This window comes from Brachyhypopomus gauderio, chromosome 1 (assembly GCF_052324685.1).
Source record: "Brachyhypopomus gauderio isolate BG-103 chromosome 1, BGAUD_0.2, whole genome shotgun sequence".
NCBI classification, from domain to species: Eukaryota; Metazoa; Chordata; class Actinopteri; order Gymnotiformes; family Hypopomidae; genus Brachyhypopomus; species Brachyhypopomus gauderio.
The window spans coordinates 12,963,539-12,987,198 of record NC_135211.1 but is presented as its reverse complement, the minus strand read 5'-3'; the positions used below and the strand labels follow the sequence as shown (position 1 = coordinate 12,987,198).

The 23,660-nt window shown below is 39.9% G+C and overlaps 1 protein-coding gene across 1 annotated transcript; it reads left to right on the top strand.

The window, feature by feature from the left end:
* The first annotated feature begins 4,840 nt into the window (after nt 1–4,840).
* slc1a2a (solute carrier family 1 member 2a) lies at nt 4,841–23,660 on the top strand. The gene is made up of 10 exons (XM_076997550.1): nt 4,841–4,970; nt 7,139–7,291; nt 7,749–7,999; nt 8,106–8,244; nt 8,446–8,572; nt 8,897–9,130; nt 9,215–9,409; nt 21,596–21,730; nt 21,940–22,156; nt 23,223–23,660. Exons 1-10 carry the CDS (start codon nt 4,841–4,843, stop codon nt 23,292–23,294), a joined length of 1,653 nt encoding a protein of 550 aa, XP_076853665.1. The 3' UTR covers nt 23,295–23,660.

Here is a 23,660-nt window from a genome sequence, read left to right as displayed (position 1 = left end):
AATCCCAGAGCAGAGTCAGAAAACAGGCTCTGTACAAAACCAGAGGTGACAAACCACCAGTCAGGCAGAAGCAGCAAGGGACAGGCAAAAGAGGCAAAGTGGAAAAGCAGACATAGATACAGTAGGGAGAGGTAAGTGCAACAACAAAAACACAAGACAAGGGCAGAAACAAAAGCAAAAGCTCATGGCACACATTGCTGTGGGAACCACAATCCCAGAGGGAGGAATTGTGAGAGAACCTCCCCTAACCTGTAGCTCCAAAACAAGGAATTGGACAATGACCAGAACGGAGGACTGGACAGGGCACAGGGCAGGAGATTGGACTAGACTAAGGACCAGAAATGAGACACAGGCACAGGAGACAAAGGAAACAAAGGGGCTAGACACTGGCGCAAATTCAAGGAAATGGACAGGTGGTCTGACTGGGAACTGCACTGGTGTCCTGACAGGGAACTGAAGAAATGATTGAGGTATTAGTACTGGGAAATACGCAATTGGCCAGGGAAGAGAGTGAGCAAAAGATGATACATGGTAAGGGCACAAGTGCAATACTCTCCCCATAGCAGGGTGTAGGGGCAACCCTGGGGAGCAGGCGCCATCTACCATGACCTAGAAATGGAAATGTGAACAAATGGAGCCCTTGTATCAAAAATTGTCCAGTTCCAGCTGCTTAGTTAACCAATTAATTAACCAGCTAGTATGACATGTTACTAGGACATTTTAAAGGTAGGGTTAGGACATGCATTCAATTATCAATTAAGGAAACAGTATAAAACTACAAGCTTAAGTAGAGTGTAATTAAATAGTGAATGTTCCTTCATGTTTGCACTGTGAGAATCACTACATAATCATTCAAACGATGTGCTTGAAGTTAGTGAGATGCTGGATTTGCAGGCTTTAGCTTGTTCTCGAGTGCCCACTCTCATACATCCTTTCACGTGTCAGGACTTGCAGTTCCTAAGGACTACCACTGGGCCGTGTATTCATGCTCACTGGTGCTGTACAGGACTCTGGGCCAGGTTTCCCAGTTTGCTGATCTTCAAATAGCTCTGTAATGACCAACTGTTTTCTCCCAATACGCCTGACTGAACTTCAACTCCCTTCATAAGGTGTAGCAGAGGAAGCAGAGAAAGCATTTGCAAAATACTATATGAGAGGATGTCAGTGGAACGTACATACTGCATTACTGTAAACATGGTGATGTTTCCTCCTTGACAATGATCCCCTCCCCCAAAATGGTGAGCATGCATAAAGCATACGTCATTCAGTGATCTGCTCGGCTTGGACGATCAAGACTTATAGGAAGTGTTTCTGTTATTCCCACTCACCTATCCTACTTCCATTACTAACAGCAATTCAAAAACAGCATAAGGAAATTATAGGGAAATTAGCAAAAAGAAACAAAGACTCCTTAATTGAATCATTGTACCACTGTTCTGAGCACTGTAGCAGTGCTACACAAACAAAAATCACATTTTCTTTTTCATCAGGCAGAATACAAAGACGAACCATTCAATCATTCAATCGATTCATAGTGAACCACACTGGGTATGTGTGATGCGGGGAGTTGAACTGACTGACACCCTGCTTGCATGTTATCTGCATTGCCTCTCCTTGACTATGCACTCACTTTGTGCTGGATTAGAAAAGCTTAGGACAGATTAGTTAATTATAGATGCCTGTCTGCTGAGCGTGGATGCTGGAGTCAGGTGGATATTTGGGTGTTGTGCCGGCCAGCCAGTAAAGGGAACAGCTGGTGACAGTCATGAACCTGTGTCTGACTTTACGTCCTGCTTGCTCCCTGCATGTGCACATAAAGATACACACACATTCTACCCAATTCTCTGAGCACTTTCAGGAACTGAGATGCTGCACGGAGATGATGACTCAGTGGAATCGGGAGTTAGCGCCAGCATCAGGTCTCCATGGTACCGAGTTAATAATAAATATGTTTCACCGTGTTGTGCTCTTTACAACAGGCGGTCAGTTTGTTTATTATTTTAATCTGTCCCCGTTCAGGCCACGGTAGCTAGAACTAATGACCCATCACGCATGGTTGGACCACACCTGGAGTTCAAATTGCATGGATAGACCTAATTTGGCCTACAATGTTTAATTTTCAGTCTGTCAGCCAACACTGAACAAGTTGAGTGACTTGTAGTGAAAATAATAGTTAAATTGTAGCAGTACAAATATCTTAACCACATGATGCATTGCTCTTTAATGCTGTGTGTCGTTTCAGAGGTCACAGCAATAGACGCTGACAATGAGAGTGCTGGAGTGTTGTGTGGGGAGTGAGTGATGGAGAGAGACAGAGAGGACTAGCTGAAGGTTGCTACTTACTCTTAATCTGGCTACTTCACTCCTCCCTCCCTCCCTCTCCTGTTTCTCCTCGGGGGAGTCCTAAGCATTCACTGCTCGCCCACGTTAAGGTTCAATAAGACCACTCAGCTGATTGATGAACATTTTAATTAACATATTCTAATTTAAATGTTTGGCCTGTTGATCTGAGGAGGTCCTGACCGGCCCGCTGCAGGGCTATACTTCCCCAGTTAACCTTCACCGAGGTTGGAGTGAATATGGATATCATACTCAGATTTCTGATGATCTGGATCGGATCCCCTAATGGGTAAACTGTGATCTTGTCCTCCTTTTTTCCAAAGGTTTTGTTACAGACTCTTCAACTTGAAAACAACAGCACTGCAACAGGTAATGTGCAACATATAACTGCACCTGCGTTTGCAAAACTTTCTTTTTTTTTACTTCAGTATTGAGTAGCTGCTGTTCTTTACATAAAAAAAATCTTAACAGATATTTGCAAGGTTGAAGAGAAAAGTCTGTTATGATTTGTTTGCAGTGTTTGCACTTTGCTTAGGGGGATTTTCATTTTAATTAAACATTACAAATAATACAGTGATTTCTGATGAGCACTGTTCAGAAATTCACTTTCTTATTTTCCTGTGTGGAATGAAATGTTATCAGAGGCTAAAAATAGACAACAGATAAGATTCCTCAGACTGCAAGCATGAGCTTTGCGTCCTGACTCATGCAGACAAGCTACATCCAGCAATGCCCTAGATTCAAACGATCCAATGAGATACAGAGGGAGGCTTGAATTGTAATTCGGATTAGCATAATGTTTCCTCACCTGCATGTTTATCACTCCTAATTATTATATTCTAAGCAAATCTGTTTTAAGATAAAACAACATGACCTGAGGTATTTGCTGTTCCAATTATTTACATCCATTTCATTCAGTTTTAAAACCACTTGGATTGCTTATTACAAGGCCTATATACATTCAAATATGGTTTACATTAATAACAATGCCTTTAAGTAGCTAGACCCTTACACCTTGGTGGTATTCTGTGTGATTGCGCATAGTTAATGTTTGAATACAGAAAATTACTGTAACTTCTTAACAGGATTGTATCTCATTAGGGCTGCTGTATAGTGTCAGGCACTCTGGTTTCCTGACCAGCACCTAGCTCATAAATGCTAAGTTCAAGTCTGAATGCGAACTGCTTCAACCTCAAAGCATTTTCATTAAAATAACATTAGATGCTATTTTGAAAAATAAGACATATACTCTTCTAAATTCTTGTACTTGTCTGATTGTTATCAGAGTTCTGGATATGAATTTAAGATAAGATGAGATAATCCTTTTTTAGTCCCACACCGGGGAAACTCGCAATTTTATCATTTTAACATTCTACTCGTCTCTCTTGCAGGAAGAGCTTTATTGGCCATGTCTGACTTCTTATAGCTTCTGAAACTGACCAGGTTTCATATCCCTGCCAGTTCCCATCCAGCCCTCACACACTACACCCACCAATCACAGCATTCATTCGCTTCCCTGAATCCAATCACCAGTTTATTAAATAATCACCTACGCTTGTCCCTGATTTATCTTCGCTCTATTTAATCCCCACAGGTGCCTGAGTTCAGTGCTTCACATTGATGGTCCACAGCCATCATTTAGAGACTTTGCCAAGTTTGCTTCTTTGAACATTTGGTGACTGTCTTGCATTTCGCAAATAAAAAGCTTTTCGAGTTCCTCACTCCTCTTTCATGGTGCCACACCTGGATTTTAACGTATATCAATAGAACACAGATAATTTATTTTAGATCAACTTGATAATCAAAAGAAATCACAGAGTAGCACAAATTGTCCCACATTGTTGCTCCATGCATGTGTTTAATTACCAAATGCACTGAAGTTGTGTAATCAAGCAAGATGAAAGCGTGTGCGTCAGGGATGGGTTAATACGTCCAAGACATTTAAAACCAGACCACAGTGAACACAATTGTTTCTGTGTTGTCGATTCATGCATCATTCTTACCTTTAACGGATTGCATGAGGCTTGCATAGACATCAAGACAGCTTGTGAAAACATGACCTGATAGTTTAGGGCCACTGGAAGCTATGACCTTATCAGGAAGTCCATTCTCACGACTTATCAAAGATTTAACAAGTCCTGGCCTGCCCCTTACTTATACATCTAGGACAAGGGATAACAGAAGATGAACTTGCAACTTATTGTGTGAATGTGATCAATTATTATGCAGAATCAGATGTGTAAATCAGATGTGTATTTTGTTTGTGGTCATTTTATGATAGTGTGTTGATAATTTGGCCAAAAATGTGTTGTTTTACATGTGGCACTTTTAGAGCTTTGATAGTTTCAATATGCATTAGATTCCATAAACTGAAGCAGGTTATACAATTCTAAAGTCTATGATACAGTATACAACTCACACATTTCCATGACTTTGTACCATGCCCTGCTGTTTGTACCATTCCCTGCTGTTCTCCGACTTCCCTGCCAGTGTCACCAACATGCAGAAGCAGGTGGAGGTGAGCTTACATGAGCCAGACATTGAAGACCCGCTTCCTCCACCCGAGCCAATGTGTGGAGGTGTTTGTGACAGATTCATGAAGAACTTGCTTTTAACACTCACAGTTCTTGGTAAGTCTTCTTTCTCTGGTGTAAGGAAGAAGTGTACTGAACACCCTCGTATTACAAACTGACACCATCCTTACTTATCAATGTGGTAATGTCTGTCAATGAGCAACAAAGACTTTCAGTGTATCATGTTCTGGAAATTTAATACCTTTCCACATCTTCTGCACAAGTGCCATGAACTTTTATATGTTCATTTATTGCTGTGTATACATTACTTTATTCAAGAAAATGGGAATCACTTTACAGAATTAAATGATTTAAAGTTAATTAAACAGTGGGTATTATTACATTTGAATAATTTTATTAAAATATGTCTTATTAACATATATATATATATATATATATATATATATATATATATATATATATATATATATATATATATATATATATATATGTTAATATATATAATAATATAATAATATATATAGTAATTATTACAACTATTATTATATTTACAATTTATATGTTTATATGTTTAAATATCTCTCTCTCTCTCTCTCTCTCTCTCTCTCACACACACACACACACACACACACACACACACACACACACACATATATATATATATATATATATATATATATATATATATATATATATATATATATATATATATATATATATATATATAGTACTGAAAATTTCAGTACTGACTGATGGTGAAAAAGTGAAATAAGAAAAAAGCCAGGATTGGGAATCTTAATCTAAATCTGAACATCTGAATGTGTAATAACTACATATTAATTTATTTTAAGGTACTTATGACCTAGTTACAAATTAGTTAACCTCTCATGTGTAACTAATGGTTTACTAGTGTGTAAACCACTCATAAACTCTTTAGAAGGGTAGTTTTACTGTAATTTAGTACCAAAACGTGTACAGACTAGGCAAGGCATGCCATGGCATGTTTGTCTGTATGGCACTTTTCCACAGCAGCAACTAAAATGCTTCTCATAGTATAATGAAATAATAAGACTTATTATACCCAGAAATCTATGACCTCAAGGAAGGTTTTTGTCTTTAAAAATCTAAAAAGAAAAATTAACATTAATTACATGCAATTGATTTAAATGGAAAAAGAAGAAATGTAATAATGAAATCATAAAAAAATACATTAAAAGATGTTAAAGTAAAGAGCTACCAAGACAAGACAGGACAAACTATAAGAAAAATGTTTTTAACCTCGATTTAGAGCTCATTTTAATTAATCTACAGACTTTATGTGTAATAGATCTGACCGAATGGCCTTTTCTGATACATGTGCCACTGTAAAGCTCATGTATGACTTTTTTTTAAAGAATAGGCTATAGTGTTGGGAATAGGCTATAGTGTTGGGAGTAGGCTACAGTGGTGGGTATAGGCTATAGTGTTGGGTATGTCATTCATATTGTACAAGTTGGGCTGTGCACCCGACAGCTTTAAGGCAGTAAAAAATACACAGTAATAACGTGTTTTAGTCTTTATTGTAAAATATGCTTTATTGCAAAATTGTAAAATTTGCTTTATTGCAAAATATGTACAGCTGGGCAGAAAGAATGCTATTGAGTGAAACAGGCTCTACAGGATTGGTGTATTAGATACTTTCTATATGACAAGGCCTCTGAGATGAGTACATGTGCTTTTGTTGGTGAACAGGCAGTCTGTTCTCATTTCATCACCCCACTAGATGGCATTAAGAGGTCATTAGAGGTAATGACACTGTTTTAGCATTAAGAGGTCACAAGGGATGATAGCATTGTTTAAGAATTGGGTCTTATCTGAGATCTGAGCCTCTACATGGCATGGAGAAGTGAGCATCAAATAATTGGATCGTGTAATATTTATAAAATACACCACTCTCGCATTCCCTTTCACACAGCTAGAAGAGCTCAGATGAAATAAATGTTCAGGGCAACCTGTTATAGAATCAACATAGATACCTAAAAACAAAACAATGTCAGGGTTCAGCCAGGTTGAATATTTTTCTGTAAGTATAAGGCAGATTATAGTATAAGTATATAGCATAAAGTAGATATAAGATGATGGCCATGTTTTTACACGCAGAATGTATTTTCAAGAGCACTAACTTCCTAAATAATACATTGTAAATTTTTTTGCATGAGAACGTTTCTGCTCTTTTGTGTGTTTACATGTCTAGCTGATGCTATCTGATGTCTTGCTTCCTTCAGGGGTGGTTTTAGGCTCCGTTTCTGGAGTCCTGCTACGATATGCATCTCCACTCCCACCTGACATCATCATGATCATTGGCTTTCCTGGTGAAATTCTCATGAGAATGTTAAAAATGCTGATTTTGCCTCTGATCATCTCCAGTTTAATCACAGGTATTGCATGCAGGGGAGGACGTTATGTACCCTCTCTCACACACACATTACTGTGTGTTATTATTAAATTCAATCATTAGTGTTCATGCTATTATGTAATAATTATGTATGTTCACATGTGTATGTGTTTATGTATATGTGTGTATGTGTGTCCCTTTTCTCATCTGCTGCTTCTTTCTAATGTTTTTAGTTATTTAATGATTTATTTTAAATTGTTGTGATTTATTCTAATCCTTTTTAGTTTTATGTTGCTTAATCCCTTGTAAAGTGTCCTTGTGTGTCTTGAAAGGCGCTTATAAATAAAATTCTATTATTATTATTATTATTATTATTAATTATAAAGTAATACAGAATTTACATTGAGTGAAAATGAGTGACGTAGCAATTTAAGTTTCTTCCAATTTAAATAATATAATAGTATAATAATTGTACTTTTTATCTACTCTTTCCATTACAGGTCTGGCAGGGTTAGATGCCAAATCTAGTGGTCGCCTTGGCACAAGAGCCATGGTGTATTATATGTCTACAACCATCATTGCTGCCATCCTGGGTGTGATTCTGGTGCTGATAATCCACCCTGGCAACCCCAAGCTGAAAGCCAACTTGGGAGAAGGGAAAAAAAATGATGACGTGTCCAGTTTAGACGCCTTCTTAGATCTAATCAGAAACCTTTTTCCAGAGAATCTGGTGCAGGCATGCTTTCAACAGGTGGGTGTCACTCATTGGGGATTGTCATAATGTATAATATATAATAAGTTATTATTACCATTGTTATTAATAATAATATTATTATTATTGCTCATCTCCACCACAGATCCAAACTGTATCAAATAAGATGGAAGTATCTCCGACTCCACAACTGCACCATCGGTTTGGCCGAAATATCTCCAGGGGGGCAGGGAGATATGTCATCAAGAAATCTCTCGAGTTCAAGGGTGGCATGAATGTGTTAGGTGGCTATACCATTATGATTACATCATGCATAATGCTACGCAGAGACTATATTTGACATTATGTCTTTGAGTAGACACCACCAGAACACGAGATCTTGGTCGGTGTTTGAAAAGTACTTTTAGGAAGACAAAGGTCTGTGCACAATCACTTCACATCAGTGTATTTGGAATTAGTAAGAAAGCCTTGGCTCCTCTGTACAGGTCTCATTGGCTTCTTTGTGGCATTTGGAATCTGCATGGGAAAGATGGGTGAGCAAGCCAAGCTGATGCTGGACTTCTTCAACATCCTCAACGAAATCGTCATGAGGCTTGTCAACACCATCATGTGGTCAGCATTGAAGGCCTGAATTTTACTCTCCTAAACTTCAAGCATTTCTATTCATTCATTTAAAATCTTATAAGTAACTGGTCAGTAGCTACTATGAGTTATTCAGTAACTACTTTAAATATATGAAACAAAACGATCCACACTGCTTAGAGTTCTTCCAAAGTAGCATCATTAAATTCAGCTAGTCAAAAACAAAAAAAACATTAGTATGATAACTTCAGTAATTCGTTATTATTTTACAAAACTTAGTTAAACATCTTCTTATTCTGGTAGTTCTATGTAGCATTTGTGATCCTAAAAAAGCATTTGTGATCTTCGTTGTAGGTATTCCCCCGTGGGAATAGCATGCCTGATCTGTGGGAAGATCATTTCTATTAATGATCTGGAAACAGTGGCCAGACAGCTCGGGATGTACATGGTCACTGTCATCGTGGGCCTCATCATCCACGGAGGCATCTTCCTCCCACTGATATATTTTGTTATCGTCCGAAAAAACCCATTCACATTTTTTATGGGAGTGTTTCAGGCATGGATCACAGCACTAGGCACTGCTTCCAGGTACACAGTTTGGACTTTAGAGATAGCACGACCTGTTCCTGGTTTTGAGCATGCCCCTCACATCTTTGTATGTGTCTCACTTAGTGCTGGTACACTACCTGTTACCTTCCGTTGCCTGGAGGATAATCTGGGTGTTGATAGGAGGGTCACCCGGTTTGTGCTTCCTGTCGGTGCGACAATCAATATGGACGGCACAGCCCTTTATGAGGCAGTGGCGGCTATCTTCATCGCACAGATGAACGGAATAGAATTACATCCTGGTCAGATTGCGACAGTCAGGTAGGTCAATGTGAGCTCTCTCTCTTGTCTGTTACTGAAAGCACGTCTGCATTTAAAACACATAACAGAAAACCAAATCAAAATGAGTTTCCACTCCCCCCCCCCCCCCCCCCCCCCAGTAAATAAAAAAAACAGGTTATGGAATAATATTATGGTGAGTTTTACTTTGAATTTTGCCTTAACTCCCAATCTGAATGGAAATTCCATGGTATTATGTGAATGATGTGTAAATGGGAAGGCAGTCTCACCAGAACCAACACACCAGCAGGTTTAACAATCATGTGGTAGAACAAGACAGAACTAATGAAACCGTGAAGAAGAAGAAAAACAAGTGACACCCAAAGAGTTGCTAAGCAACTAGCTGCTGAAGCAAGGCAAAGGAGCATAAAACACCACAGCAACAGGGTGGATATCTAAATGCACCATTTTACAGCAATCTTGTCTTACCAGATGTTACAAGATAATATTACTCAATTATGCCACAGCAAAGAAGCACATAACTTTGCTCACTTATGCAAAGATTATCTAGTAATGACAGATTAACCAAATAAAGTAGCAGTTTAAATTACATAAGAAACATTTTTTCTAAATACAGTGCCTAGCATACCCCTTAAAACCTTTTTACATTTATTCACATTACACTTAAATGTATTTTAACACAAACTTAAATGTATTTTATTGGCATTTTATGTGATGGACCAAGGTATAGTAGCAATAAACAGTGAAGTGAATAGAAAATGTTAATAAATAAAAATCTGAAGTGTGGTGTGCATTTGTATTCAGCCCCCTGTTCTCTGACAACCCTAAAAAATATCCAGTGTGACCAATTGCTTTCAGAAGTCACCTAATTAGTAAACAGAGTCTACCAGTGTGTAATGTATTCTCAGTATAACTACAGGTGTTATGTGAAGGCCTCAGAGGTTTGTTAGACACCATTAGTGATCAAATAGCATAATTAAAACCAAGAAATACCAGACAGGTCAGTGATGAAGTTGTAAAGGTGGAAACGCAAAGCAGGGTTAGGTTATAAAATCCCTATAAATCCCGAGCTATGAACATCTGATGGAGAACTGCTCAATATATCATCTGAAGATGGAAGGCGCAGGGCACAAGCGCAAAACTATGAATACGTGGCTGTCCACCTAAACTGACAGCCCAGGCATGAAGAGCGCTAGTTACAGAAGCGGCCAACAGGCCCGTGGTCACTCTGGAGAAGCTGCAGAGATCCACAGCTCAGGTGGGAGACTCTAGTTGTTGCATTCTCCACAAATCTGGCCTTTATGGAAGAATGGCATGAAGAACGACATTTGTGACAGTAAGCCATATAAATTCCCATTTGTTCAATTGAAGTCTCATGATGTAGTGATGCTTTAAGTAGGGACAGGGATGCTGATTTGATGAGATGATGGATGGAGAAGAAGGTTGGAGCTAAATACAGTGAAATCCTGGAGGAAAACCTGTCAGAAGCTGAAAAATACTTGGAACTGGGTGGAGGACACTGACCCTAAACATACAGCCAGAGTTACAATGGAATGGTTTAGATAAAAGCATATTCATGTCTTGGAATAGCCCAGTGAAAGTCCACACCTAAATCCAATTGAGAATCTGTGGCTTTCTGTTCACCTATGTTCTCCATCCAATCTGACTGAGATTGAACTACACTATATTGCCAAAAGTATTTACTCACCCGTTCAAATGATCCGAATCAGGTATTCATATCACTTCAATGGTCACAAGTGTATATTAAGCACCTAGGCATGCAGACTGTTTTTACAAACATTTGTGAAAGAATGGGTCGCTCTCAAGAGCTCAGTGAATTCCAGTGTGGAACTGTGATAGGATGCCACCTGTGCAATAAATCCAGTTCTGAAATGTCTTTGCTCCTAAACTTCATATGGCCTTCAGATTAGCTCAATAACAGTGTGCAGAAAGCATCATGAAATGGGTTTCCATGGTCGAGCAGCTGCATCTAAGCCATACATCACCAAGTGCAATGCAAAGCGTCGGATGCAGTGGTATAAAGCACACCGTTACTGGAATCTAGAGCAGTGGAGGCACGTTCTCTGGAGTGACAAATTGTGCTTCTCCATCTGGCAATCTGATGGATGAGTGTGGGTTTGGTGGTTACCAGGGGACTGGTACTTGTCTAACTGCATTGTGACAAGTCAGATTATGGTGTGGGGTTGTTTTTCAGGAGCTGGGCTTGGCCCCTTAGTTCCAGCATACCAAGACATTTTGGATGATTCCATGCTCCCAACTTTGTGGGAACAGTTTGGAGCTGGCCCCTTCCTCTTCCAACATGACCAGTGCTCAAAGTAAGGTCCATAAAGACATAGATGGCAGAGTCTGGTGTGGATGAACTTGACTGGCCTGCACAGAGTCCTGACCTCTAACCAATAGACCACCTTTGGGATGAATCAGAACGGAGACTGAGAGCCAGGCCTTCTCTTCCAAAATCTGTATATGACCTCACAAAAAGCGATTCTAGAAGAATGGTCAAAAATCGCCATAAACACACTCCTAAACTTTGTGGACCACCTTCCCAGAAGCGATTAAGCTGTTCTAGATGCAGATGCTGAATACAAATGCACAACACACTTTCCAGATTTTCATTTGTAAAAAAAAAATTTTAAACCACGTATCATGTTCTGTTCATTCACAATTACTTGTTACTTTATGTTGATCTATAAAATAAAATTCCAATAAAAAACAAAAAAACTTTTGTGGGTGTAACATGAGTTTATGTGGAAAAGTTCAAGGGGTATGAAAACTTTTGCAAGGCTTACAAGTTAGAGACTATATTATGGTCCAACGAGGAGGGTGAATGGTGCCCCTAGAACTAGATGAAAAACTTAGGAAGTCAACATGCAAAGGAATTTGTTTCATGAATGATATTTCTATAACAAGCCAAAATTTTAAAATTTTTTCTGTCCTTCATAACCTGCTTCACAGATCATGCCACATTCATACACCTCAATATGAGCCCAAAGCTTTAAAATCAAAATAGAGACTCTTCTTCAAATGGGGACCTAATACTAAAATGAATTACAGATATATCAAATTGGCTTTGATGAACAAGTGTCTAACTGTGAGCCAATCAGCCAGTCCTGTTGTCACTTTCACTGTCTACCCTGTATTAATTTAATCATAACCTTAATGGGATCATTGCTGCACACTACCGTCATTATATGTGTACTTGTTATGCAGGTACTGTTTGTTTCCCCTGCCCAGTGGTGTTAATTGTTGTTTAATAGTCCGGTTTGACATCTCTAAATAAACATAGTGAAGAAAACAAACAACAAATCTAAACAAATGACAAAGTACAGACTGGCTGCATGAGAACCCAAGGATGAAATTAGTGTATAAGGGAAAGCTGATAAGCAAGTAAGGAGTTCCAGGTACTTGGGTGAGGTAGACCGCTGGATTCTTGCTGCCAAGGGTGTGGAGACAGTTGAAGCAAGGAGAGGCTGACTAGCTGGCTGGGTGCAGTTCGTTATACAAACCCCTCACCCAGAATCTGCTCCCGTGGAGACTCCACCCTGCCCCGAAGGGCAACCGTGATCAGGAGGGGATCCAATATATCTTTGGCAAGGACCCAAACATTATTTTTCATAGCGTAACTCTCTACGTCAGCCAAATAATGCCACTGTCCCCTGTCCTTCTTGAGTATAGGATGCTTGTTAACACACAAACTGGATGTCCATCGATGCTGAGAGCAGGCAAAAGCGTCCTGCAGATTGCCAGGATTAAAAGAGAGACATGGAATGAGGGAGAAACTAATACTGTGGAGGTTTATAGGTTACTGGAGTAATCATACAGATAATCCAATGGGCTGATGAAACATGGTGATAACTTGTTCAAGTTCTTGGTGGACATAACCTCTCTTGACATGTATTCTGGCATGTATTCTGGAGTATCTTTATGGTGGCAATAAATCTAGATCTTCTGTCATCTGAGAGGCTTCTCCAGATGTAGATGACTAGAAATGTAGACGGGTGGACCCATAAACCAAAACCATTGTCCATGCCTGCATTGTCTTCATCGGCTAAAATACAAAGGAACAGTGGTGCCTGGTATCCCAGATGTGTCCAAAATGGAATTTGGGTCACATCCAGGCCAGGTGAGAAGCACAGCCTCCATGATGAAAATGGAAAATAACTGTGGAAACATTGTCTTGGTTCCTGATTCAGACTCTTCGCCTGGCCATTATTCTCAAAATCCTGAAGTGAGACCTGATATGTGTCTCCCTATCCAACACCATGTATTGAAGGACTCTGATAGGCAGTAGGGGATCCTATGAGAGGGATCAGACAACATCCTTTGTAAAAGACATCTATCACCAATATGGCTTTGTCACCTTATGAGGCTAGGATGTGGCAGTGACAAAGTCCATCAGTAGGTGCTTTCAAGGTTGTTGAGGCATTAGCAGAAGTTGAAGTGGGTAGCTTTCTGGGGGTTTTGGACTGGTCATAAACTGAACAAAAACAGACAAACCTCTGGACATTTGCATGAAGACTGGGTCATCGGTAAGAATAACAAAGTAAGTGGCAGTCCTAGTAACTCCAGGATTATCAGTGGCAGTAGATTTGTGTGTCTATTTACCAAGTATGACCTCTGGAACATCATCCTTGTTGGATGACTTGTCACTTTGTTCGGGGTCACCTGCTACTAATTCAGAGATCACTTGGTCAATGTATAAGACAACTAGATTGACCAAACAGGTGGGCTTGATTCAGAAATTTTGACATTTCTTTGATGTCATATATCACTGGCCATATATTACATGAAGAGTTAATAAGGCATACTTCAAAACCCAATAAAAACTCCTTTAATTTAACCTGCTCCACTGAACATAGTATAGTTGAGAAGCTCAATAAGATGCATTCCGGGAGCTCGTGATTTTGCTATAGATGTAAAGCAGAAGTTGACAGAGATCGGTTTTATTGCCAAATAGGGTGCAGTCATGGTTTGGTGGTTGAAGAACCGGTCTTGTGGCCAGAGGGTTGTGGGTTTGATTCCCAGGCCCTAGGCCATGACTGCAATCCCCTTGAGCAAGGCACTTAACCACAACGCCTCCCCAGTCCCCCCAGCTAGGGCTACACACTGCTCAGGGCATGTGTGCACCACAACCCACTAGTGAGCACTAGTGTGTGTGTTCTCACCGCACAGATGGGTAAATGTGGAGGACCAATTTGGCAATATGGTGATGTAACTTAACAAATGAAACCATACTGCTGCAAGGTGGAGGTACTGATACTAAAACAAATGCTAATTTTATCACATTGGCCATGATAGCGGCTAACAACTGCATTGCTCAAAATTGGAAAACTGTAAGATATCAATTTCGTTAATATGGCTATAGCTAGAGTTCTAAGCATACCATATGTAAAATCTGAAAAGATTCTTTATTACTTAAAAAAAAGCTCAAAGCATTCCAAAAAAACTGGGGAAAATTTGTCATTTGGTTATCTGGGCCTACTAATCCACAAAATGAAAAACAACAACCTAAGCAAGTTCTTTTTGGGGGTGGGGGGAGAGGGGGGTAATGAATTGTGTGTGTGTGTGGAGGAGGGGAATGGGGTGCAAAGACAATCACAAACCCCAGTCCCCAGTCTCTTGGGACAGAATGGCAAAGTGGACATTGGGTTTAATTTTAGGGTTATATTTTCATGTACACAGTTGAAGTACTGTCATAAAGGCTGTAATGCAGGCATGTGTGGGCATGCCAGAAAAACTGTTTGGTCTTTTCATAACTGGCGGCAAAGGCACTGATCCCATGCAAAGTAGTGAAACTACAAAAAGAGGTACACACCCTCTGTTGCAATTCTGGATAAGAAGGCCTCTCCCACACTTCCTCTTTCCTCTTGGCTTTGGGAATATCTGCCACCCTGTTGAAGGATATTTCAGTCCTCCAAAAGAGTGGAGAACGTTGCAACCAGCAGACACTCAAATCCTCGGTTTTGTCCAAAGGAACAAGTTTACAGAACAATAATTTCAGATATCTATCTATCTCAAAATGCATTTCAAAACATAGCTATATGTAACCATATAATTATATATATATAATTTAATGATTTAAATGTCCTATTCAAGACCATTTTCACACAAGTAACTGTTGATACATCAAAAGCATCCCTCTGCTATTGTTCTAGTAGGCAACTCACCACAGAATGTAATGTCTTCATGAACACTACTGCCCCAAATGTACCAAGTTCCTCAATGACTGTCAGCATATACACAATCTGAAATCTGAAATTTTGTCACTTTACTGTTATTTACCAAATCTTTGACTTATCCTTAAAACCAGATGATGCAGTGGGATGGGCCCAAAGACATTCCCTGGGTCAAGAAGCAGGTTTGTTGTGGTGAGGTTTGAATGGTCCAGAATGCCCCATTGAGCAATGTTCCTCCAGACCATAACCCTCCGAGTCAACAGCATACTGGATTATGCTCTTGTGACACTTGGAATCCAATAGCTTGTACACCATGTTAACAGGAGATCCATGAATCTCCAAAGGCAGGGGAACACCCTCAGGATCAAGACTGCTCAGGGAACCTGCAATATATGGCTTTAGAAGTGGTACATGAAATTACAGAGAGATGTGTTAAGCATTTGGTATATTTGCCCTGTATGTGACCTCATTGATCTGCCTATCCATCAGGAAACCACTTAGGTAGAAGGACGTTGACTTAGCACAACCATTGACGTGTAGGTCACAGATAAAGAGCCAGACTTGGTCACCAGGTTGATAAGATGAAGTTGGAACACAGCAATGATCAACCTGCTTCTTAAATCTTGGTCTTGGTGGAATTTCTTCAATCACTCAACTTCATACACAAAACTACAGCTCGCATCAACATGAGTCTCAGTGACCATCCATTCCCAAAGTACAAATGGAGGCAAATAACCCAAAACACACTGGATGTGTGTCAGGCCACTATATGAGTGTAGCAGAGACTACAGAGCTCTTAGTCCACAGACAAAAGATGACCGAGCAAATTTATGGTCCTTGCAGAAAACTCATATTTTTCATAATTCTGGCATGCTCATTCAGCCTGAAAATGGTAAGCTGTGGTTAAGCTCATAGTCACTCATGACTATGTTTGAGCTCATTTGAGTAGCAGACTGAATTGTATCATCTTGGAAATCCAATCCACAACTGTGAGAATGGCAGGGTTACCATGGAACAGCAGTAGGTCGCTGATGAAACGGATTGCAATGTGAGACCAGGGTTGCTCAGCAGGGAGACCAGTTTCCACCTGCAGGGATCTGGGAATCTTGAACTGGGCACAGACTTCCAGCAATACTGACAGACAACATAGGAAAGGAATGCCCTGACCAGCCAATGACACCACTCCTCAAGTACCAACTTAATAACCAGGAGTTCTCGGTTCCACATGTCATAGTTCCTTTCAGCTGGAGACAGATTCTTACTATTAAAGTTAATGGGAAACATCAAGAGGATGTCTCTTCTGCAGTAGATGACCAGGTGAGCTGGCATGGAGAATCCTTAAAGAAGGAAGCACGTAGCACTACTATCATGCCATACGTCTGAGTTTATATTCAGTAGCAGAGGTGTCAATTCCAGGTTCAGAAAGTAAAAGTCCTCACCAGGATTTTGCTCAGGCTTCCTGGATTGAGTTGATTCCACTAATTTTACCTGGATTGCACTAATTAGATAATCTAGCAAGCTTGAGCAAAATCCTGGTGAGGACGTTTACTTTCTGAACCTGGAATTGACACCTCTGTTCAGTAGTAATACGACAAACCAAAGAAGCTCTGAAGATCTTTGATCCTTCATGGAGAATGTGACCACTCCGGCATGGCCTGCAACATACACTCCCCCATGGTTACACCTTCAGTTGAGATGATGTACCCTAGGAAAGAGACAAAGGAGAGATAGAATTGGTCATTATCAGACTTGTTACATAATCACTACTGGCCATGGAGACCACTGTCGTCTATTTATCACATTCCCAGATCTACACCACATTATGCTTTTCCAATGTACTTTTTGGTAATACGACTGCTCCAGTGAGCTGAGAACATTGTACAATCCTGTGAGGCTCAATAAGTTACATTCTAGGCACTACAAGTTCAGTCCAAAGACGTAAAAATGAAAAATGTCACATCTGGGAAATGTTCGTGAATTAAAAGGTTTCGGGAAGGATGTAGAGAGATTCATAATGACTATGACTAGTATGAAGATTAGCCTTAAACCTAGATTAACCTTTTTAGGATATAATCCTTACAACTAGAAAGTGGGGTATTAATGCTAACAGAAATACTAGATTTATAAAATACAACACATGCAATGCTCAAAAGTGCAGGACTGTGTCACCATGATCCTTATTGTGGATAAATGAACTCTAAGAAAATCTCAAATCTGAATAGATGCTTTATTACTTGGAAAAAAGCTCAAGGCATTCCAAATAATGTTGCAAAACTTTATCACTTTCTTAATATTTAGGATGTCTTTGACTTAACCTTAATTAAATTACTGCTATACACTGCTACCATTTAAATGTTATCTGTTTACATGTTATATATTAACATTTAACAGGGGATTTCCTGGTTCAGTGTTATCAAATTAAATTTTCTTTAATATCTTTGTAAACTCTTTGTTTATACCATCAAATATATTGAGGAAAAAGGAAACCCACCAAGAGAAACAGCAAGATGTGTAGAGCCAGAATACATAGAGATAGTTCAATGCTCCATGACGAACTGAGAACGGAATGACTCTATATGGAAAAGCCGATTAGCAGGTAAGGAGATCCTCGTCTTAGTAGTTGGGCGAGGCAGACCGCTGGATTCTGCTGCCAAGGGTGTGGAGGCAATTGAATCAGGGACAAGATGACTAGCTGACTGGGTGGAGTAAGTTACACTAGCCCCTTTCTGTGAATCAGATCTTGAGGTGATCCAACCCTGCCCAACTAGGCAACCATGATCATAGTCCTTGGCAGGGACCCAAGAATGGTCCCCCATAATATAACTCTCAGAATCAACAGCCAGTAGAGAATCCTGCAGGAGGGATCAGTGAACATTCTTTGCAGAACAAAGCCACCACCAAAATGGTCACTTTCTGGTTCTAGGAGGTCTGTAACAAAGACCACTCATAGGTGTATTCAGGATCACTGAGGCACTGGCAGTTTTTTTTTGCCCAAGGTTCTTGGATTGGGAACAACTTAAACAGTAAATGAAAATTAAATGAAAACAATCTGGATATTTGCATGAAGGTTGAGTCACCAGAAATCAACACAAAGTAACTGGTCAGTCAAAAAAAAAATCCAGGATTATTAATGGTGATAGAGGTGTATGACAAGTGAAATTCACTTAGTACAACCTCTGGAACATGCACTTTGTTGAGTAGCTTATCACTTGTTCCTTGATCACCTGTTATCTTCTGTTCAATGTATCCAAGAACTGCAGCTCCCAAACAGGTGGGCTATTGCTTGGTATTGCTTGGAGGTGGAGGATTCTGGGTTATACATTGTAAACAGATCATCCACTGTACTGTTTTTGGTCTGGGGTTGTAAGACATGGTAAGCTGGAAGAATAATGTAGGATGTATTGGGCCCTTCTGATTTACTCTCAATTGTAATGGTCTGTTTAAACACAAAAGAGATCAAGGGCCCTCCTAAAGTGCCAGCTTGCCAGGATCCAGGAGTGCGAGGAGCTTTCATGTCTTAATTCTTTTCATCTGGAGACAGTTTCTTACTAATAAAGGTAATGGAAATTTTTTCACGAGAACCGCCATGGCCCAAGGTCAGAACAGCACAAGAAGAGAGAGAGAGAATTTATGCTTGAAGAAGGTGAATGTCTCTTCTCCAGCACTGGCATGGAGAACATTAAAGGAGGTGCATGAGCAGTGATACTACCATGCTGATGTTGCAGGTGAATCTTCAGTATACGTTGGAAAACCAATAGGATGATTCCTTTTCGACCTGGGTTGTACTAGTGGCCACTTCTGGATGATCTGCACCACCTAACTAGCCACCATGTTTACACCTTCAGCAGAGATAATATAGCAAAGGAGAGATGGAAACGGCACTTCGCATACTGAACTACAGGTTATGCTGCAGTAATCTTGCAAACACATCACTCATATGAGCTATGTGTTCATCCAGGATGTGAAAAAAATACCAAGATGGTGGCAATGTAAACAGTCACAGAGTATCTTGACAAATTACTGGAACACAGCCAGGGCATTAGCCAGGCCATAGGGCATTACCCAATAATTATAGCAGCCATTAATGACAAGTTCAAGTTCCATTAATCACCTTCACAGATCTACACTAGGTTGTACATAATCCTTTGTTGAAGATATGTACACCACACAGTTGCTCCAAAGGCAGCGAATAATGGAATTTCTGTGTTGTCTGGTTGAGTTATCAATAGTCATTCCTTAGTTTCAAATCTCCATCCTTCATAGACAAAGAGAAAAATCCTGAAAAATACAAATTAGATAGCTGGGCTAATGAACCTCTGCCTGGGCACCTATTTATGTGTTCCTGTAGCAGTACTTTCCTTGACAGAGGATATGTTGATCTGGACATAAAATCCTTCCTTGACAGAGGATATTCTGAATTTGAGGAGAGTGGCCCAGGTAACAAGTACATGGCACAATAACATGGCCAGTGCAAAAGACTGGTGCCTGATATTGTGCACATACTAAGTAAAACATGATAAGGGCGTCTTTCATGATTCGAACTGATTGAACCACTGAGGTAAGAAAAGTGAGTGATCAGTTTCTGATTGCTTATCTAGTTTTACGTCTGCACTTCCTTTCCTTATGCCCTGCCATCGAGGAAATGTTCATACATTATGGGATAATTTGGTATGGTGCTCATAAAAATGGGTCTCTTTGTCTTTATCATTTCAACATGGCCAATGCCGAATGCACGATCTCCCGATTGACAAAACAAAATTTATAATATTTTAAAGACATTTTGAGAAAATTGGTAGCATTGTGAGTGATGAAGACTGTACACTGCAGCTGAAATTGTCTACATTCATCAGGCTCCCCATTAATCTTCTCTAGTTTGTATAGTTTAGATTTGTGGGAAAGAACAGGTGGTTGACTCATATGGCCCTGATTTATAGACAGAAGTGGCTCCATAGCCAGCCAGATGTTGGATTGGATGTACCAGTTGGATGAGTTGGTTGGTTTGACGAGCCTGTTGTGCAAGATGTAATAGTCCCATTTGCTTTTGCTGTGAATGGAAATAAGATTCCAAACTTGCTCGCTCCAGCTGTGAATCAGGCTTGTTAGCCGCAGTGTCCGTTATCATAGGGTGCATAGGGCAGGGTGGCAAAGAGGACACATTAGCAGGTTTATTAACGAGACAGCTGAAGAAAACACACCACACAAAACTATTAAGACATCGAAGAATAATTATCAGCAATCAAGTAGTTGAATAAACAAACAAAAAAAAAACGGTAGTAAAATCAAAACAAGTCAAGCTAAGTAACTCCTACACTAAAACAAGGCAAAGAGTTCAAACAAACACACCATGGATACAGGGCGATAAAGACATCTCGTCAAACAGAGAGGCGTAGACTGGCAGAACAAGAACACTGGGAAAAGCTCAAATGAGGAAACCGAAGGTAGAAAGATTGCATATGGGGAAGCTGATTAGCAGGTAACCAGGTGAGTTCCAGGTGTTCATACTCTGGGAAGGTGGAGCACTGGAGCCTCATGGTGCCAAGGTGTCGAGGCGGTGAGGAGGTTGGCAGAGCTCATTACAGGAAATGACAAATTTAAATGACGTCACTGCCAGCCCAACCTACATGACAGAACTGGCAGTGTAACTGGCAATGTTTCGGTCTGGTTTTTGTTTTTTGTTTGTCATTGAGAGTTATGAATGCCAGAACTTTTATTCTCCCTGTTGTTGTCTGATTTGTTAGTATTTGGTTGTTCAGCTGTAAATCTACAAGACTCAAATTATTTATGACATTGTGTCATTTTTAAGCACGCTTGATCCAAATAAAAGTAGCTTTTACTACATAATTCATTGCATTCATTAACGTCAAACATTAGACAAAACTGTTCTGACACTGAAATCTGTTTAACATAAAAAATAATAATTCAAATGTGAACGGTTTTGTAGTATTTTTGCCAAAACTACCAAGTTGCACAAAAGTACCAAAAAGAGAAATTCATGATGCATTTCCTGCCGTAGCCTAACAGCTACTCTAGCCAGTGTGGGAGCTGCCAGCATCCCCAGTGCCGGACTGGTCACCATGCTGCTGATCTTGACAGCTGTAGGACTGCCAACCCAAGACATCAGTTTGTTGGTAGCAGTTGACTGGCTACTGTGAGTAAAACTAAACCCTTCACTGTACCTCCTGTGTTCAGTTTTCAAGCAATAGGCAGTATGTGTTGTCATCGTATTTGGATTTGATTCTTAAAGGCAGATCATAGGTCAGAGCTGAGAGGAAAGACATGTGGTTAACTCAAAAGGTAAGGCCAATAACTTAATGTTACTGCACCACATTTTCCCATTTCTCCACCCCAATCCGATAGGGATCGTTTCCGGACATCGGTCAATGTCATTGGAGATTCATATGGAGCAGGCATTGTGTACCACCTGTCCAAACATGAGCTTGATGAATTGGATGCCCAGCAGATGAAGGCAGATGAATTTGAGATAACCAAGACACGATCCTTCTGTAAGAATAACACCAACCATGGTGTATACAGATCACGCAACTCCGGGCCTATCCTGATAGATGATTGCAAGGTACACATTACTCTTACAGATATAGAAACTTGTATGTAAATATAGACATTTCAATTTTTGCTGACATGTGTCAACTGTAATGGGACAGGAGCATTTCTTTTAACCTTCCACCAGTGTTTTATTTATTCATTTTTATGTTCTTATGTTTGTATTTGGTCAATCCTGAAATTGATACCTAATTTGGTATCAAAAAAGATGGAAACCCATAAATGTGGCCTTTTTTGCATACTATGGATTGTACTGGGTGAAATAGCAATTTTTGTTTCAACAATATTATATTCAGGTATATGTGTCACCAAATGTCTTTGGTAATACAACTGTATCATGATAGATCCCCTAATGTCTGTCATTTGGAGGTAGCTGCTCTAAGAGCATTTAGACAGAAATGCCAAGCTGGTTTTGGCTTTTGAGAAATATTTATGCAAAGACTGATATTTCATCACATTCTAGAGTTGCTGTTGTTTTGTTTTGTTTTATTTTTAGTTTTTGTATGTGTGTGTGTGTGTGTGTGTGTGTGTGTGTGTGTGTGTGTGTGTGTGTGTGTGTGTGTGTGTGTGTGTATAAAATATTTGGTGAAGGAGTTGAAATTGGGTCAAGTGCTTAATTTGTAGATTTATTGTTATATGTGTTTTAATTTGCACTTTCCTTCATGGTGAAGTAGAAATAACTGACTTTTGCAAGAGTATAGGCCAGAGATCATTCTATTCTATCATTCCAGAGATCAAGTCCACTCCATAATAGTGAGCATGGCACCTTACCCCAGCCCCTTTAAATCATTTTCTTTATGCAGAATCTCCATACAGCAAGCATTCTAATGCGTCCATTCACCACACACCTCCTTACACTTCAACATTTCACCATATATTACATGCAGTTTGCAAATGTATCATTTTCCTTCAGGGTTTCAGCGGGTTTAGAAATCAGAATAATGTACAAGGAAAAGAAACAGTATTCAATGGAAATGGCTCCGCTCCAAATCATAATCAGTGTAGTGTAGCTGCAGCAGTAAATTCTTTTTTACTGTGCCTTGGTCCATTAGTTAGTTATCCCTGATAATTGCTTTCAGGTAACCATGGCCCCAAATGGCTCCCCTGCAGAGTGTCCTCATATTGAAGATGAACCTTGGATACAAGAGTAACACAACACAGATCCAGCTCCGTCTTGTCCAGAGTGCCACAGGCATTTCCTTCCTGGTGAAATGAAACCAGAAAATGCAAACTTTGCACTCCCAGTACTTACCAAAGCATCAAACAACTGTTCACATGGACAGTCATGGACAATTGTATGATGAACGTTGTCATCTTGACATGGCAGAGAATATAGTGCCAAGCCCCTTCTCCTCGTTTAGCCTAGAAGAGGACAGAGAGGATTCTTTCAGCACTACCTGTGGGTGAAAACCCTCTCTGAAAAATAAACACACAAACATGAGCTCAGTACGTGACCTCCTAAGTCCAGGTCGATGATGGAGCTTTGTGTTAGCGTAGTGGACAGGTGAGTGCATCGG

Bases quoted from the DNA above. Each gene is read 5' to 3' on its own strand.
- slc1a2a (XM_076997550.1), top strand. From the start codon at position 4,841: ATGCAGAAGCAGGTGGAGGTGAGCTTACATGAGCCAGACATTGAAGAC. The intron at 7,292-7,748 runs GTATTGCATGCA...TTTCCATTACAG, and splicing joins CATCTCCAGTTTAATCACAG to GTCTGGCAGGGTTAGATGCC. The intron at 22,157-23,222 runs GTACACATTACT...AATTGCTTTCAG, and splicing joins TCCTGATAGATGATTGCAAG to GTAACCATGGCCCCAAATGG.